The 16,863-nt window shown below is 41.5% G+C and overlaps 1 protein-coding gene across 2 annotated transcripts in view; it reads right to left on the reverse strand.

The window, feature by feature from the left end:
- The window catches only part of TMEM131L (transmembrane 131 like), a 170,188-nt gene that overhangs the window by 82,001 nt on the left and 71,324 nt on the right, over positions 1-16,863 (reverse strand). For both annotated transcript variants that reach the window (XM_019441230.2, XM_019441228.2), the window contains exons 4-6: positions 7,026-7,094; positions 2,149-2,272; positions 990-1,106 (exon numbers count right to left, since the gene is read on the reverse strand). In XM_019441230.2, coding sequence (XP_019296775.1) covers positions 990-1,106; positions 2,149-2,272; positions 7,026-7,094 — 310 coding nt within the window. The remainder of the gene's footprint in view (positions 1-989; positions 1,107-2,148; positions 2,273-7,025; positions 7,095-16,863) is intronic.

Consider the following 16,863-nt stretch of genomic DNA (forward strand, 5'->3'; position numbering starts at 1 on the left):
ATTGTTTAAAGACTGTATTAATCCTTGGGGCACCTGGGTGGCTCAGTCGGTTAAGTGTCTGACTTCGGCTCAGGTCATGATCTCACGGTCCGTGAGTTCAAGCCCCGCGTCAGGCTCTGTGCTGACAGCTTAGAGCCTGGAACCTGCTTCAGATTCTGTGTCTCCCTCTCTCTCTGCCCCTCCCCCATTCATGCTCTGTCTCTCTCTGTCTCAAAAATAAATAAACATTAAAAAAAAAATTTTAAGACTGTATTTATCACCGTCTACGAAAGAAAGTAACAAAAGTTGTCACATTTAAGCTCAATGTTCCTCATTGTAGCAAAGCTTTTCAGATATAGACAACTTTTCCATTAGGGAAACAAGTGTTAAATGGAATCCAATAATAAATAATAACGAAAATGATAGATCTTGGCTTGATGCTACATCGTATTAAATAAGTCACAGATACCACTTAAGATAAAGATTCCTAACTACTTTTGTGAACAACGACAAAAAGATTCTTCACTCTCCATCCCTGGTGCCTTGATATCAATAGTAAGCTCCCTGAGAACTGGCCCCCAAACATGCAATCCTTGTCCCCTGATCAGAAATATTCCCGAGCCTAGCAGGGACGAAGGCAAAATCAGTAGAGACTGCCTTTATAGCTCCTCCCTCTGGACTGCTCATGAGGTGAGGGCAGAGAGTTCTGAAAGTACACTCTATTTTATAACAGAAATAGAATACGGTAGACTTCTGTGTTTTGTTCCAATGTCCTTCAGAGATTCATGGTGAGAGTTACAGCTCTGTACTCTGAGCCGAAGACAGTCCCATGTGTGTGGCATGGGATGCAGAAGAAGGGTGAAAGCTGGTGAGTTTAACATCACTAACGATCTTATATTCTAATAACATAAGTCAGGTGGCAACATTTCCAAAAGTCTTTTACAAAACATCCAAACCCCTTTGTTAAATCAACAACAAAATCATGGGACAAGAGGGAAAAACTTACTTACATGATAGGGAAGGACTCCATACGAGGAGGTATTAATAAATAAAGAACTTTCAATGCTTCCTTCTTCAGTAGGTAAGAAAATAATTCTGAAGGACGTTTTCCCCATTGCTGGAATTACCTGAAATAAAGGTACCAAATTAGCCATTGGGAATGGCCCTCTTTAAAAGATGTCTTTCAGAGACTTTCTTTTTGACAATTTCTGTTAACAGATGTCTGCATATCTGTACCCTTGATTCAGAAGTATCATGAATCCTTAGGAATCCCCCAAATGGAACAAAATCCAACAATCTAAGAAGGTATCGAAGGACATACCACAGACTTATAGCAAGGCAGCTGCCGAGTGCTTTCACTTTGGATTGGGAACCCTGTGCCCTCACATCCTTCCTTTTCCCTCCTCTTCTGCACCCACGTGCGTTCAACGGCCTTTATCGAACACAGTTCTAACCTTACTTAAGTAGAAGGAGCCACCGATGTACAAACCTGGCAATACCTAATAAAAATCAGGAGCTGCATTTATCTGGACAATCATAAACAGAATAGTGGACCTCCTCTTACACCATTTCCTTGGTCTTATATTTAAAAGAAAAAAAGTGTATCAGGTAGACATCAGTACACTAAATAAACAAATAAATAAAACCCACCAGTGATTGGGATCTTCAAAGACCGCTGAAATCTAAACTACTAGAAGACCAGGGTCTGGAGCTCTCTGTTACGGTGCGAATTAACTTTATAAGGAGCCATTCACTGCCTCCTACTCCTACACTTAGAAGGAGTCCAATTCTAGTCAGTGTGCCAGGCAAAGAGACCATGACTATAAAACTTGTATTAATTACTAAATGCTTCAGCATTTGCAGTCATTTCAAGACACGTAATACTATATTTCTTTAACCATGAAAAAGTCCTATTAAATACACAAACATTATACTTTGTTTAGACTCTAAACTTTTTTTTCCATGTTTTTTTTCCATGTAGATACCAAGAGCCACCAAAATTATGAACAACTGAAAAAATAAATGTTAAAGCAAACACACAGAAGGGAAGAGTTTGGGTAGCAGAAAAGGGGGAGACAGGGAGCAGAAAGTAAAAACTTCAGGCCAAAGAAAGCAAGAAAATCTGGCAGCCTGCCACAGCATAGTTTCCAAGAGTACATCAACACTTACCCTGCAATGAACAGGAGGCACATGAAAATGTCTAGCAGCTGTAAACACTGAATTCACCACGACCTCACTATCCCTACTAGGGTTATAAGCATAGAGAATCTTTGCTGCAGGGTGACCCAGGAACCTAGGAGGGGAACAAGGAGAAAAAAAAAACCAATGTATTATGTGGTTCTAAATATAGCTATCCATCCACCCATCCCTCCACCCACACACATTGTATATATACTTTAATCCCAGAAAGCTGTTGATGTTCGTTAAAGTTAAAAGCAACAATTATTAAATCCTGTTATTACTAAAACATTCAATCCACAAAAACTTTTTAAAGAATCCTGTCTTTTACAAGACACATTTAATGCCAACCAATGGTAACGCCTCACTGACTTTTGTGTTAGAAGAATTCAACACACATGGGCCATTAAATGCTTGCAAATACTCAGAGTAGGAAATAGGTACTCGCTCTGATTCAAATGAAAATATGTTTAGGTAAGAAACTGTACTCAGAAAAACCCAGTTTTTTTAGGGTTTCTTCTCTGAGTAATAAGTTTAAAGAGGCTTTCCAGGGGAATGGATTTCAACTCACAAAGGGACTTTATCAAGCCTTATGAAAGGAAAACTTAATTGTTGCTAAAGACCATTCTTCTGAGAAAAATGAAAATTCAGCAGCACTTTCTAGCACTTGCTCTTATCCATTCAAATCATGAGTCTTGTAGAAAACCCTGATGAAAGCTTTGGCTCCTCCCTCCACAAACGGGCACACACAAAAGTTTTACACACGGCTCGAAAACACTTGTGCACTAAGGTAAGAATGTCTGCTTTCCAGCAAACACCCTGAGAAGGACGCCCATGTTAATTCTTTCTTTCCTCTGCTTTCTATCCACAAGGCTAGCAAAGGAACTGCAAGGGAACAGAGAGCACTCTCTGGCCAACCTACTGCCATGTTCCCTGGAATCATTTACCTCTGATTCCTACTGCCCAATACCAAATTCACTCCACTTAACTCACACTGTCATAAACAGAGAGCCAGTGAAAGTTTCACTGAAGCCATTTCTCCAGTTTTAATGCCCTCAGTAGCAGAGACCCAAATATACCGCTCTCCTAAATATGGCCTAGAAATAAAACTATATTTTAAGTTCAGCAAAAATTCATCTACCTTAAGCTTGAGTTTCTCTGATTTTATTCTGACTTCTCTGATACTAAGAATTGTGTGTTTTAAGGAAAATTAAGTGCGTGCTGTCTGTCTTACGTGTAACAGTGGGATTTCCAAACTATTATATCACTGCCACCAAATCTCTCACATTCTTCTTCCAGCTTTCCTCCTCCTTTTTTTCAAGATTTTATTTTTAAGTGATCTCTACACCCAACATGGGGCTTGAACTCACGACCCCAAGATCAAGAGTCGCATGCTCTACAGACTGAGTCAGCCAAGCCAAGCGCCAACGCCCCCACTACTTTTAATCACAAGTCTTAACTGAAGGTTTAATACAGCCAATGTGTTATTTTCAAAAACGGGTTCTTTACACCCAGTGATAAATAAAATATACATCAGTGTGATCAAAACCTTGATATTTTTTTAGTGTTTGTAGCTAATACAACTAAAAATATTTTAGACTACCATGAGCACAAAAGGTCACCTCAGGGAGTCCTGCTTGGGGAGGATGGGGCTCACATTTGTCTTTTCCTTCCATTAAATTAAAAAAATAAAGACTTCCATGGTTTTAGGTTTTAGGTAAATAATACGATTCAATCAGCAAAGCTATTAATACTTGTCCTCAAAGCTTTATCTCCCATTCATATCACTGGAATATAAGATTTTTAGTTCAAAAAAATACAAGTGTTTCCCAGACGAAAACACATTAAAAAATCGTACTGCAAAACTGCAACTCTAGGGAGCCCAGTGACTGTGTTCCCCCAGAAACCTCACCAGACCTGACCCAGACCTGGTTACCACTGGGCTATTTTTATTCTATGTTTTTTAATTCTATTTTTAAAAGCGTTATGAGGATAAGAATTTCCTTCACTAGTGACAACTGGAAGGTACTCTTTAATTTAATACTACAAAAGAATGATTAAAATCTTTTAGGAATGATTAGTACTTTTAATCTCAGGACCAGTGGGATATTAACCCTTAACAACAAATCCTACAAAGTGGATTGTAGGCAGAAGGCAGCTGCCAGAAGGCAGCTGGATAACACTCTCCTGGTTCTGCAACCCAGAGGAAAACCAAAGCTATGAAAAAGGGATGGGGTTTGCCCAAGGTCAACTTCAAAATAAACAATAGCAAAAGCTGAACAAGGGCAGTGAAGAAATCAGAAGGAGGACACTTGGGCTGAAGTTTGAATCTAATGCCTAGAAATTAGACCATTTGTTAAAAGTAAGGTAAAACTTGACTAATTTTAGAAGTGTTCTAATTGACTACAGTTTGTTATTGAGGCTTTTTTAAAACTTCAGCAAAAATAATTTATTCCCTTAATCATATCCTAGATCTCGCTTATTAAAAAAAATAGCATGGTATGTGCTTAGAAATGAGAAGACAATTCTAAGATTTATTCTGTTACTTCTAGCAAAATGCCCTTGGGCAAAATACATTACTTCTTAGCAAGAAATACATAAGCATCTGTAGTCCATGCTCAAATATAGAGATATTTGAAAATCTCACACAGACACACGCACGCGCCTCTCTGTATGTGTGTGTGTCACTCTCTCAGATAATACCTACCTCCACTAGTCCACTATCCTTCTAGGATTGATATAAAACTCAACTGACAAGAGACATGATTGTACTTTGAGAACTATAAAGTACTACATACACAAAACTGTATCATCCAAAGATGATTCAAGTCTAAAATGTAGTAACCTTTTTGGGGGTGCCTGGGTGGCTCATTTGATTAAGTATCTGACTCTTGGTTTCAGCTCAGGTCATGATCTTGCAGTTCGTGAGTTTGAGCCCCACATCGGGCTCTGCACTGACAGCAGAACCTGCTTGGGATTCTCTCTCTCCCCCTTTCTCTCTGCCCCTCCCCCACTCGCTCTGTCTCTCTCAAAGTAAACTCAAAAAAGAATTTTTTTAATGTATAAAGATTTTAAACATTTGTTTTTCAACCTGCTTCCAGTTATGGGGACCAGAAACTGATGCATATAGCTAATTAACATATGTTGCTAATACATCTATACATTCATGTGCATTGATCACAGGATTTTTATCTTACCGAAGAGTAAACATATTATAGATAGCCAACATACTATGAACTGGAGTTGTTATCCTGATCTAATTGTACTTACTATATCCATCTTATTACATCTACCAATCTGTAATATATATATTTTTAAAAGTAGGTCCTGCACTGAAATTTCTTTTTACAATAAAGACTGTTCACAAAAGCGATCTCTCAGAATTTGCAACCAATGAGGTTTTATTATAAATTCAGCTTTGAACGTTTCTTTACCTAACAGTAAAGGTGTAAAAAACTCAAACACCAAAAAGCAGACACCTCGAATCTTGTAAAATCAGCAAGCTCCCCTCACACTTTTCTCTCTTCTTCCTTTACAGAATCTCCTTTAAAAGCTCAACAAGAAACTTTTATATTTAAAGTTCATTCTTCCTTCACCTTAGGGCTAATCTTTTGATGATCAGAAGGAAAGAAGGAAATCCAGATGAATAAAGGAGGGCACACCAGGAGACCACCACTAACTCACCCCAGATGCTCTCCTATCACCACGCCTATTTCATTCACATAACTTCTCTTGTAACTCAAATAAGCTCTTCGTAAAACTGATGTTCCAGGCTGCTGAAATAAGCAGAGCTTTGACACCTAAAACACTCTTTTACTTCCATACCTGAAACTCCACTCACGTGAAATTGCATCTATTCAGTTCTGCAATATTCTGCATCCGGGGAGTTTAACATTTTAAGTTTCAAACTTCAAACGCTTGTTAAGTGTCACAGCCAACTAGAGTCCTTAAGTCCCTTCTGCACAGTGTCACCATGCTCTTTATTTCTCCAAGTTCCCAGATTAGCCCCACAACCAACACTCAGATCACATTCCCTTCATCTTAACTAACGGTTCTTAACACAATGCACTCAGCTCATGTGTGCTCTTCTCCACTTAACGTCTTTCCAAAGTCTTAACTGTGGTAACTAATGTTTGTACATGCAATTGTAAATCCCACAGCATCACAAGCAGTAAAAATAAGCAGATGAATCTAATTAAAAGAATCTAGGGGCGCCTGGGTGGCTCAGTGGGTTAAGCGTCCAACTTCAGCTCAGGTCATGATCTCATGGTTTGTGAGTTTGAGCCCCTCATCGGGCTCTGTGATGACAGTATGGAGCCTATTTGGGATTCTCTCTCTCTCTCCCTCTTTCTCATTCTCTCTCTCTCCCTCTTTCTCTCTGCTCCTTCCCATTTGCGCTTGTGCATGCTCTCTCTCTCTCTCTTTCAAATAAAAAAAAGAAAAGAAAAGAACTCAGAAACCATCAATATTTAGTGTTTTCATTATACAATAACCTGATTTGCTATAGAAAAACCAGGAGTTAATACTGACTTCTTATCAAATTCTAATCACTATAAAATATTATAAGGTATATTTATTAATAACTGAAGAAGTAGCTAAAACAATCTTACACTCTCCTTTTCACAAAAATATTCCTTTTAACAAGCCCCAGAATCAACATCCCTTATATTATTAATATACTTAAAATGTATTCAACTTTTTATATATATTAATATATTTTAAGTATATATATATATATATATACATACATATATATACATACATATATATATACATATAGATATATACATACATATATATAAAATATCCTGAAAGCAAACAATGCAAATAATACAAGTTATTAAAAATTACAAAGAAAAGATACTTACTGAATTCCAAAATCTAGAACTGATGGCTGAAAATGTAAGCCCTTTCCACTAAATAGTTTGTCTGAGAAGCTAAAAAAGAAAAGACAAGACAGATTATTTTTTGTTGCCATTTTGAAACTTGAATGCTGAGTTAAGAGTATACACTTAGGCCAAGGGCTCTCACAAGATATAATTTTACTCCCCTATTGATGAGTCTGAACTAGATCTTAAATGTAAAAATTGAATTATTAGAAGTCTAATACAATTCTATACTTGCAAAAATTTAAGATACTTTTAGATTATGGTTAGTATAACATATCAAAAGTACAGATTCTATAAGCATTCAACAAAAATGAGGAAGCAGTTAATTTTTAATATACATTTAATTTAGGTTTCATTTATGGATGAATTCAGATAATACGACTATTTTCATAAACTCCAAATCAAGACATACATGTAAGATGACTGGGGATGAGGGGTTGAAGAGGGAAGGAGATTTGGCCTCTAAAGTTGTAACAGGGAAAGGATGGGAGCAGAGAGAGCCAGGGATGCCCCTGAAGGCTGAAACCATCCCCAAGTCCGTATTTTTAAGAACAATCATCACATAAAACCTCACATGGCAGGTCACATCTTCAACAGCTATTAACCAGTTATGATGATTTTTCTTTAGAATCAAGACACATACCAAATTAACATACCAAAAAACAGAGTAAAATAAAAATGTATGTATAACATAATAACATAAAAAAATATATATACATATACATAAACATACTTAAAGAGAAAATACAAAATATGTGTGTATGTACTTGTATTATGTGTGATATATTATATACGCCAAAAAACTATCAATGCTTGTGACATTTTAAAAGCCATGCAATCCAAAACTATTGAACTGGAGAAGCCCCTAAATGCAACAAGTGTAGCTATTTTCAAAGACTCCAGCAAGCTTTCTAAAATGCAATCTTTCCACTGTCTCCTCCCACCAACTAGCACTGCACCAAACGTGGTCCCAAGATTGGTCCAGGAGTGGACATCTGAATTTCAGAGCTGCTGGCAAAAAGAAGCTTTGTGACCTTCAGCAAGCCCATCTCCCATTTTTCTTGAAGGTGCAAACAATACAGAAACCAGAAAACCCCTTCCAAAATCCTCATATCATAGGAAGGATCCTGGCTGCAATCTTTCCTTCCTCCCTCCACTTTTCTGTCCTTATCTAAATCAAAGTGACATCTCAGTCTCCACCTGCCCAATTCCCACCTTTCTACTTGCGTTGAGCTTGAACAGATAAGAGGTATGTTGTTTACTGGCCTCCTAGGACAGGACTAACTCCATGACGATGTACAAAAAGACCACTAACACACCCAGTTGCCTCCAGAAATGTTTTCAAGAGCCCCAGGAGGTGATGGATGCAAAGAAGTGCCAACATCAAATGTACCACAGCCACCCCGCTCCAGATCGAGCTGGCCAGGTTTTAGCATTCCAGAAGAAAAGGAAAACAGGCAACTTCACATGCCAAAAATTATCTTAGAAGAGTCAGGGTACTGTATAAGTAATAAGTAAAACAATTAATGATAGTCTCTTCCTGCGTACCAAAAGTGGATTTATCATCAGATTTCACACCCAACTTCTGCACGAAGGCAAGGTTTTAAGGATTTAAGTAGCTCACTTGAGATCACATAGCTATTAAGAGTCAGAGCCAGAATTCCCATGCAGATCTGTCGAGGCCAGAAATATGAAGCTGGTATGGAGTCGGGGCCTGTCCAAGTTCACCAGACCTACCCAAGGAACCAAGGCACTCCAGCGGTTGAGTGAGGGTTTGAGCTTTAGCGTGCAGACAAACTTGGGATGCCAGGCCCAAAGCCACTGCTCTCCAGTCCTGAATGGGTCAACCACTCAACTTCTCAAAAGTCTTAGCCTTACTATCTTAAAATGAAGATGACAACAGTATCTACCATATAGTTATCCTGAGGTTAAAATGAGATAATAATGCCTTTGCTTCGTGCCTGGCACATAGTTAAGTGCAATAAATATTAGATCATGTTACTAAGAGGAAGACTGTCATCTAACAAGAAAAGTAATGAGAACAGATGGAGAAGCCAATTAAGCCTGAGTCAGAGCTGACCTGGGGATTTAAAAGTCCCAAATGGGGAGCAGTAATTACCTCTGAATAGAACAGATGAAATATAAACCTGCACCATCTCATATCATAACAGAGATTTTTAAATCCCACAATCAGGAAGTTTTACACACCCAACAAAAATCAGATATGAAAGGTCCAACCTACAGCAATAAAACTAGAAACAGACAGACTGTCTCTAACTTCGAAGAAAACTTTATTTCAATCTCATAATGGAGAAGTAAAACCATGTCAATATTTCTTCCTAAAAGTCACAGAACAGATTCATTTTTCTCTTTGGTCAGTTTCAGCTCACTCGACTTTACAATTTGGAAAGGAGAGCAAGTTACAAGGGGATTTAACATCACTGTCTAAGGTTAAAAAGTTAGTACTCGTAGATAAAACCATTTTAGATGTAGACACTGCCCTGGAGAGTATTCATACACATGCACATGTCCTCAAGTATTTGTTAAAGACTTTAGGGGGAAGGGGGCCTGGGTGGCTCAGTCAGTTAAGCGTCAAGACTCTTATTTCAGCTCAGGTCCTGATCTCAGGGTTGTGGGATCAAGCCCTGCATTGGGCTGAGTGTGGCACCTGCATCGGGCTGAGTGTGGCACCTGCATGGGATTCTCTCTTCCTCTCTGTCCCTCCCCTCCACCTCAAAAATAAATAAATAAATAAATAAATAAATAAATAAATAAATAAATAAATAAATAAATACATAAGGCACAAGTTTTTAAAAAAACTTTAGGGGGGAAAAGCAACAAACTGCCAAAAATTAGTCAACTACCAACACGTATTCTCAAATATCAGTGGTAGCTAAGAAATTATACTGTGTTTAAAGACGCCAAGGTTTTCACTTCCAAATCCATGACATCAAAGTAACTTAAGCCTTAAGAGCTACAGCAATAAGAGACAAAATTCCTTCCCTTTGCTCCTTTCATTCAAAGTCAGCATTAACCTTTTCGCATGTGTGCCCTTAATACTGAGGATGCTTCTTTTACATCACAATTCACCTGGCCTCTTTCCCTCTTAGGAATTCCCTTTGTCTGGCATAAAATAAACTCAGACATCTTGTAAAAACAAATTAGAAAATTATGCCACATATTTCTAATGTGTACCCTCCCCCCCCCCCCAGGAAGGTAATTATAAGGAAAAGCCCTTTATTAGAAGAGAAAGATAAAAGAGGAACCATTTTTCTTCTATTACAGGAGGGAGGCATAGGAGGAGAACAAGAGGTGACAGTAATCTGAGGTGCGGGGGCTCTTGTTTATATGGACCCCACCCCAGACACTCTCTTAGCCCTTCTAAACACACCCACCGGCCGCAAAGAGCTGAATCTTTACTCAGCAGCAGGACATGTGGATGAGGAATCTACATATTATTTGGAAAGAATATCATCACCTAAGATTACCTGACTTTTTTTCTTTTATCATCTTCTCTTTTTTGGAAACTTCAGCTAACTTTTTTCTTTGTATATAAAACAAAGAAACAGGGGGCGCCTGGGTGGCTCAGTTGGTTGAGTGTCCGACTTCGGCTCAGGTCATGATCTCGCGGTTCGTGGGTTCAGGCCCCGTGTCGGGCTCTGTGCTGATGGCTCAGAGCCTGGAGCCTGTTTCAGATTCTGTGTCTCCCTCTCTCTCTGACCCTCCCCCGTTCATGCTCTGTCTCTCTCTGTCTCAAAAATAAATAAATGTTAAAAAAAATTAAAAAAAAAAAAGAAAAGAAAAGAAAGAAGAAAACAAAGAAACAGTTTTTTTAAAAAAAAGTGGCTGGTATAAGAGAAAAGAAAATTTCTCTGGAAATTAGAAGAGCTTGGTTCAGGTCCCAGATATGATATGAGCTCCCATGTGACACCAGGCTTCTGTTTTCTCTTCGACAAACTGAAGGAGCTGGACCAGACTGCATGGCTCCGGGATCCTTAGAAGGGCATTCAGATGCCTCGACTCCTTCTTCCTAGGAAAATTATATCTATTTGCTGATATCAGACACACCCATTAAAAAATTTCAGTCCAGTGACTTCAGTAGGGAATGAATTAACTATAACCAACTGTTTAAGCCACTCAGAAATGTTATCTAACCAAATACATCATTCCAAACACAATGCTCCACCTCCCTGGAAGGAGCAACAGGACCCAAGGACTGTGGACCAGGCCTCAACGGCTCATGGCCATTCAGTAAGGACTAGCTGCGCCAGGGCAGGTGACCAGCTCTAGGAAGACCCTCCCCTCAAGGTTACAATCCAGGAAGCCATACAAGGCTCAGATGCCAACAAACAAAACTCATAGATCAAGAAAGTTCAAAGTGAGGGACAGAAAGCTCTGAAAAAGTCAGGAAAGGTTTAGGGTGGGGGTGGGAGGGGGCAGGGGCCTCAAGGAACAGTCACCACAAATGGAAACTGAAGGGAGGCCACTTGCAAAATGAACAGCAGCAGGGAAGACACAAAGGCTAAGGAAAGCACAGGCCGCATCTGGAAAACACCATTCAGGTAAGGAAGACACACTAGAAAGTTGGGGCGGAGTCTCTGACTGGTGAAGCATATGGCAAGGGAGGTGAGCCTGAACAGTGAGGACAGAAGGGAGCAGACAGGAGGGCAGCCAGCAATACAGTCTTACTGGAGGACAAGGACATTGGGATGGTGCACGAGCCAGACGCTCACCACAACACGCCATGAAAACAAGACTCGTGCACCGTGGCTCTGCACTGAGTCTTACCCCTAAAGGAGCCTAAAGGTTTGACCAATCTCTGAAGGACACTGCAAAGTTCCAGAACAGGGCCTGCAGAGGCTGGTATAGTCCTTTCTGAACAGGTAAAAAATAACTTCACCTTCCAGCAAGGGTTTGAGAAACAATGGTGGCCACCTACAGAGAAGATGGAACTGTCTGGTTTTCCACATTCCTAAATGCACTGGTTTCCATTTGCCTCTCAAAGCCCCAACATCTCCAGCTGGCTGTCTTTTACATGCAAACTCTTCTAATACCTCCAGAGCATGGCCATGACCAGGCTTTAGCCACTGGATGAGTACAAGGACAAGAGGACTGGCTTCCCACACAGTCCACAGACCCTCTTCTGCCTCAAGGAAGGTAACAAAGGAGACCATAGCAAAATAATACCATAGCCTAGACTCTGAAGTATTCAAGGAAAGACATGTTACGCTAATGAGCTACTTACTGGGCTGTTCTCCTTAGAGTCAGGAGAATGTGAGTGCGCACCAGAGCTCAGGGCTGGGACTGCTGTAAAAGACCCACAGAGTCCACAAAGGTAGAGATTTGTGCACTGTTAATCCCCTTGGACTCTGAGAAAACACACACACACACACACACACACACACACACACACACACACACACACACCAGGTATTTTCAGGATGCAGCTGCTATTCCCAGGCACCTGGGGGGGGGGGGGGGCGGGGGCGGTGGGATTTAGTACTTTCCGTCATACGTCAAAACTGGGATCGAGCCCTACGCAGATACAAGAAGCCCCAGCCTAAGGCAGCCCTTCCTGAAGCCTGCCCACAGTTAGACCGGCCACTCCAGAGCAAGGCCTGCACGGTTAGCATGGGCACTGCCCTAACCACTCCAGTGATCCAAGGGAACCCAGCCACAGGCCTTTGGTGAAATGGCCCAAACCATGTGATTTATGAAGTAAGTTCTATAACTACATGGGTTATGAAATTCTACATCATAATCTTAGTACCACAAGTTGCTTTTGGCTCCTCCTTTTAACTTAAAAAATATTTCTAAGAGTTTACCGTGCCAGATATGATAGACATAAGCACATCTACTGAAGTTAGAACTGTCATTCTTCCTGGCAAAGTAACTACTGACAGATAATCACTTAAGGATGGAGGCAGAAACCAGTATTTTTCCCTAATGAATCCCCAATGAGTGAGGGGGTGGGGGGTATCATTTGGCAGAAGAGAAAAGTCCTTGGAGCAATCCTAGCAGTGGTCAAAGGCACCCTCACTGATAAGGGGATATTTGGCGTTTTAAACCAGCCCTACATGTTGATGGCCAGGCCTTCCCAAGGCCAGGACAAAAGTCCTACACACCAATCCATCCCTCAAGTTGCAAAGACGTTCTCCCAGCTCATACCATCCAGGGATGAGGTGTTCCTTCTCTCAAAGATTAATGCCCGAAAGCCCCTTTCTGGATGGAACCTGGTCTGGTTTCAGGCCCTCACCCATCCTGCCCTCTCCAGGATTCTCAGCATCCCCTCCTGCTCTTTCTCCTCCACTTACATATAGGAGATACTCATACTCCAGTCACTCCGACCTGATTCAAGTCCCCTCCTTCCCTTCAGCTGTGGGTCAAAGTAGCAACGACAGCAAGTACACTTACTAAACACTTACCAGATGTGTGTACCAGATGCCGTGCCCAGCACTTTGCTATCCTGTGTAATCCAAGGAACCCTGTGTGGGTACTATTAGTATCCCACATCCACACCCAAAGAAACAGACACTTTGAGGGTTTCCACAACCAGCCAAAGCCCACTCCACTGCTGGTGGCTGAACGGGAATGAGCCCCTGGCTACACCGCCTCCCGTCCACGTCTCTGGGGTCCTGCTCCCTCACTCTACCGCAAATGCTCTTGCTGAGGTCATCAGGGAGAGCAAGCTGGGAAGGCAAGTGCTGAGGCTACTCAATCTCCCCACTGGCTACTATCCTGAAGTGCCCCTCCTTGGTTTCTAGGAAATCTTGCCCAGTTTTCCTCCGCCCTCTGTGCTGTTGCTTCTCACCTCCCTGTCAGGCCCTTCTCCCCCACATTACTGTCTCCTCAGCCCTCCCTAAAGTCTCACTTTGGCCAGGCACACCTACCCCCTAGTTTTAGCTATCACCAACAGGGTGACACTTCCTCTAGGGACATCTGTCACTTCTTTCTCCAGCATCCATGTTTCCTTACTTCAACCACAGACTTCCCACTGTCACCTCTCCTGGATTCCGAAAGGGCCAATTACTAATACTTCTAGACCTGCCTGTAGCTAGAATGCTGGCATATGACCCAGACTTGGCCAGTTTCACCTGCCTGAAGCGGGCAGGGCATCAGGAGATGATGCCACAAGGAAGGGAAGGAAAGAAAATGGAGAATCGTTCTGGGAATAACCACGGCAGTCAGGCAGCATGGTTAAGTGTCAGGGACAGCAGTGTCCTCGGCATCTGCTTCCATGGCACAGTTCTAGCTGTGGTTCTATCTGCTATGTCCCCTCTTACATTCTTTGTTTTTCTCAGCCTGGTTCTTAAGTCTTCCTAGAGATTCTGAGAGCTGCCCAACATCTTTTCAATAAATTCCTTTTTTTTTTTTTTCTCTGCTTAAATCAGCCAGAGCTGGTTTCCATGGTCTGACTGATTCATTTCTCAAGACTGTGTATCTGTGGCCTGGACCCCTCTGCTGAGCTCCTGACTGGGGTTTCCAAATGTACCAGACACCATCCCACAGACGGCCCACAGGCACATCCAAATGGAATCCATGGTGGAGTTCAACATCTTGCTCAGACTCCCATTGGATCACAGCACTGCACAGTAGTCCCTTATCCACAGCTTCGTTTTCTGTAGTCTCAGTTACCCACCATCGACCACGGTCCAGAAGCAGATAATCCTTCTTCTGATACACAGTCAGAAGGTCACTACTAGCCTCATGCTACGTCACTTCACTTCATCTCATTAGGGTAGGTATTTTATCATCTCACATCATCACAAGAAGGGTGAGAGCAGTACAGTAAGGTATTCTGAGAGAGATCACATTCATACAACTTTTATTATAGTATACAGTTATAACTGTTCTATTTTATTATTGTTGTTGTTAATCTGCCTTTGTGCCTAGTTTATAAATTAAACTTTGTCAGAGGTATGTATGATGGGGGGGGGGGGGGGAAACAGCACAGTTGACCTTTGAACAACACAGGTTTGAACTGTGCAGGCCCACTTATACACAGACTTTTTTTCAATAAATATGGTACAGTACTGTAAATGAACTCTCTCTTGCTTATTATTTTCTTAGCATTTTTTCCCCTAGCTTACTTTACGGTAAGAATACAGTATATAACACATACAACATACAACATGTGTTAACAGATGGTTTACGTTATCAATAAGGCTTCCAGTCAACAATAGGCTCTTTGTAGTTCAATTTCTGGGGAGTCAAAAGTTATATGTGGACTTTCTGCACACGGAGTAAGTGCCCCTAGCCCCATGTTGTTTGAGGGTCAACTGTATAGACAGAGCTTCAGTGCTACCCACAGTTTCAGGCGTCCACTGGGGCTCTTAGAATTTATCCTCAGAGGATACAGGGTCTACTGTATTCTCCTCTTGGTGAGTGGCGGCCTACCTGCCCAACCAGGAGACTTGTTGAGATTCTGACTCCTGTACTTTTCTTAACTCCACATGCAATGGATGCTGAGGACTCTGCTGGGACCTGGCACATTGACACCACTCAAATCTGTCCCCTCCTTATAGTGACACTAACACTTGCGATATTCTGATTTGTCAGTATTTATTCCTCATATATATTTGGTCTTTGACCACAGTTCCTGGCTGACAGGTCCCAAAACCATTGGCATTTCCCAAGTGTTAAGGGGGACAAAGGTGTCTTTTGTCATGTTAATGGACTATGGAACCCAACCACAGTGGGTGTGCTGGTTGCAGGGGAACCAACCTTGTGATTAGAGACTTGGAATTTTCGGTCACCCCCCCCCCCCCCCCCCCCCCCCCGCAAACTCCTCAGGGAGGGGAGAAAGGCGGGGCTGGAGGTTGATTCAGCCAATGGCCTATGACTTAGTCTATACTTACTGTGTAATGAAGCCTCCACAAAAACCCAAAGGACTGGGTTCCTAGGGCTTCCAGGTTGGTAAATATGTAGAGATGCAGAAATAGTGGCGCGTCTGGAGTAGGCATGGAAGTTCAGTGCCCTTTCCCCAGACTCTGCCTTATGTATCTCTTCATCTGGCTCTGGATTCTTATCCTGTACCATATCATTCAATCAAATGGTGAACATAAGTGTTTCCTTGAGTTCTGATAACTGCCCTAGCAAATTAATCAAACCTAAGGAGAAGGTCACTGGAAATACCCACCTGTAGCTGTCAGAGCACAGACTGGTGTCTGACATGGGGATCCAGTGGGGAGGGCGGTCTTCTAGGGCTGACCCTTTAACCTGTGCAATCTCTGAGTAGGTAGTATTAGAAGTGAGCTGAATTTTTGGACACCTTACTGGTGTCCTAGAGTTGCTTGGTGTTGTACGTGGGAACCCCCATACACACTGGCATTGGGTCTGGGAACCCAAAAAGAGCACTACCTTTGCATTTCAAAGAATTTTAAAATATATTATTATATTTACATATTTAATCATACCACAGTCCATATGCCATAAAGAACCCCTTTAGTTAAGTGGTTGAATTTGCAAAAACTTGTAAAAGAAAAGGAGAAATAAATACATAAATAAAAAGAAAAAGGCTGGTAATTAAGTCCACGTTTCCTAACTCCTGTTCCAACTTATGCCTTTATGCAATGTATGACTTCTCATCTATGTTTTAAAGATTTAACATATTGGGGTGCCTGGTGGCTCAATCGGTTAAGCTCCCAATTCTTGATCTCCGCTCAGGTCACAGTCTCAAAGTTCGTGGGTCTGAGCCCTGCATTGGGCTCTGTGCTGACAGTGAGGAGCCTACTCAGGATTCTCATTCATTCTCTCTCTCTCTCTCTCTCTCTCTCTCTCTCTCTCTCTCTCTCCCCCCGCCCCTCCTCTCTCTCAA

The sequence above is a fragment of the Panthera pardus genome, unplaced genomic scaffold, assembly GCF_024362965.1.
Source record: "Panthera pardus isolate Hobbes unplaced genomic scaffold, ASM2436296v1 HiC_scaffold_13, whole genome shotgun sequence".
Classification (NCBI taxonomy): domain Eukaryota; kingdom Metazoa; phylum Chordata; class Mammalia; order Carnivora; family Felidae; genus Panthera; species Panthera pardus.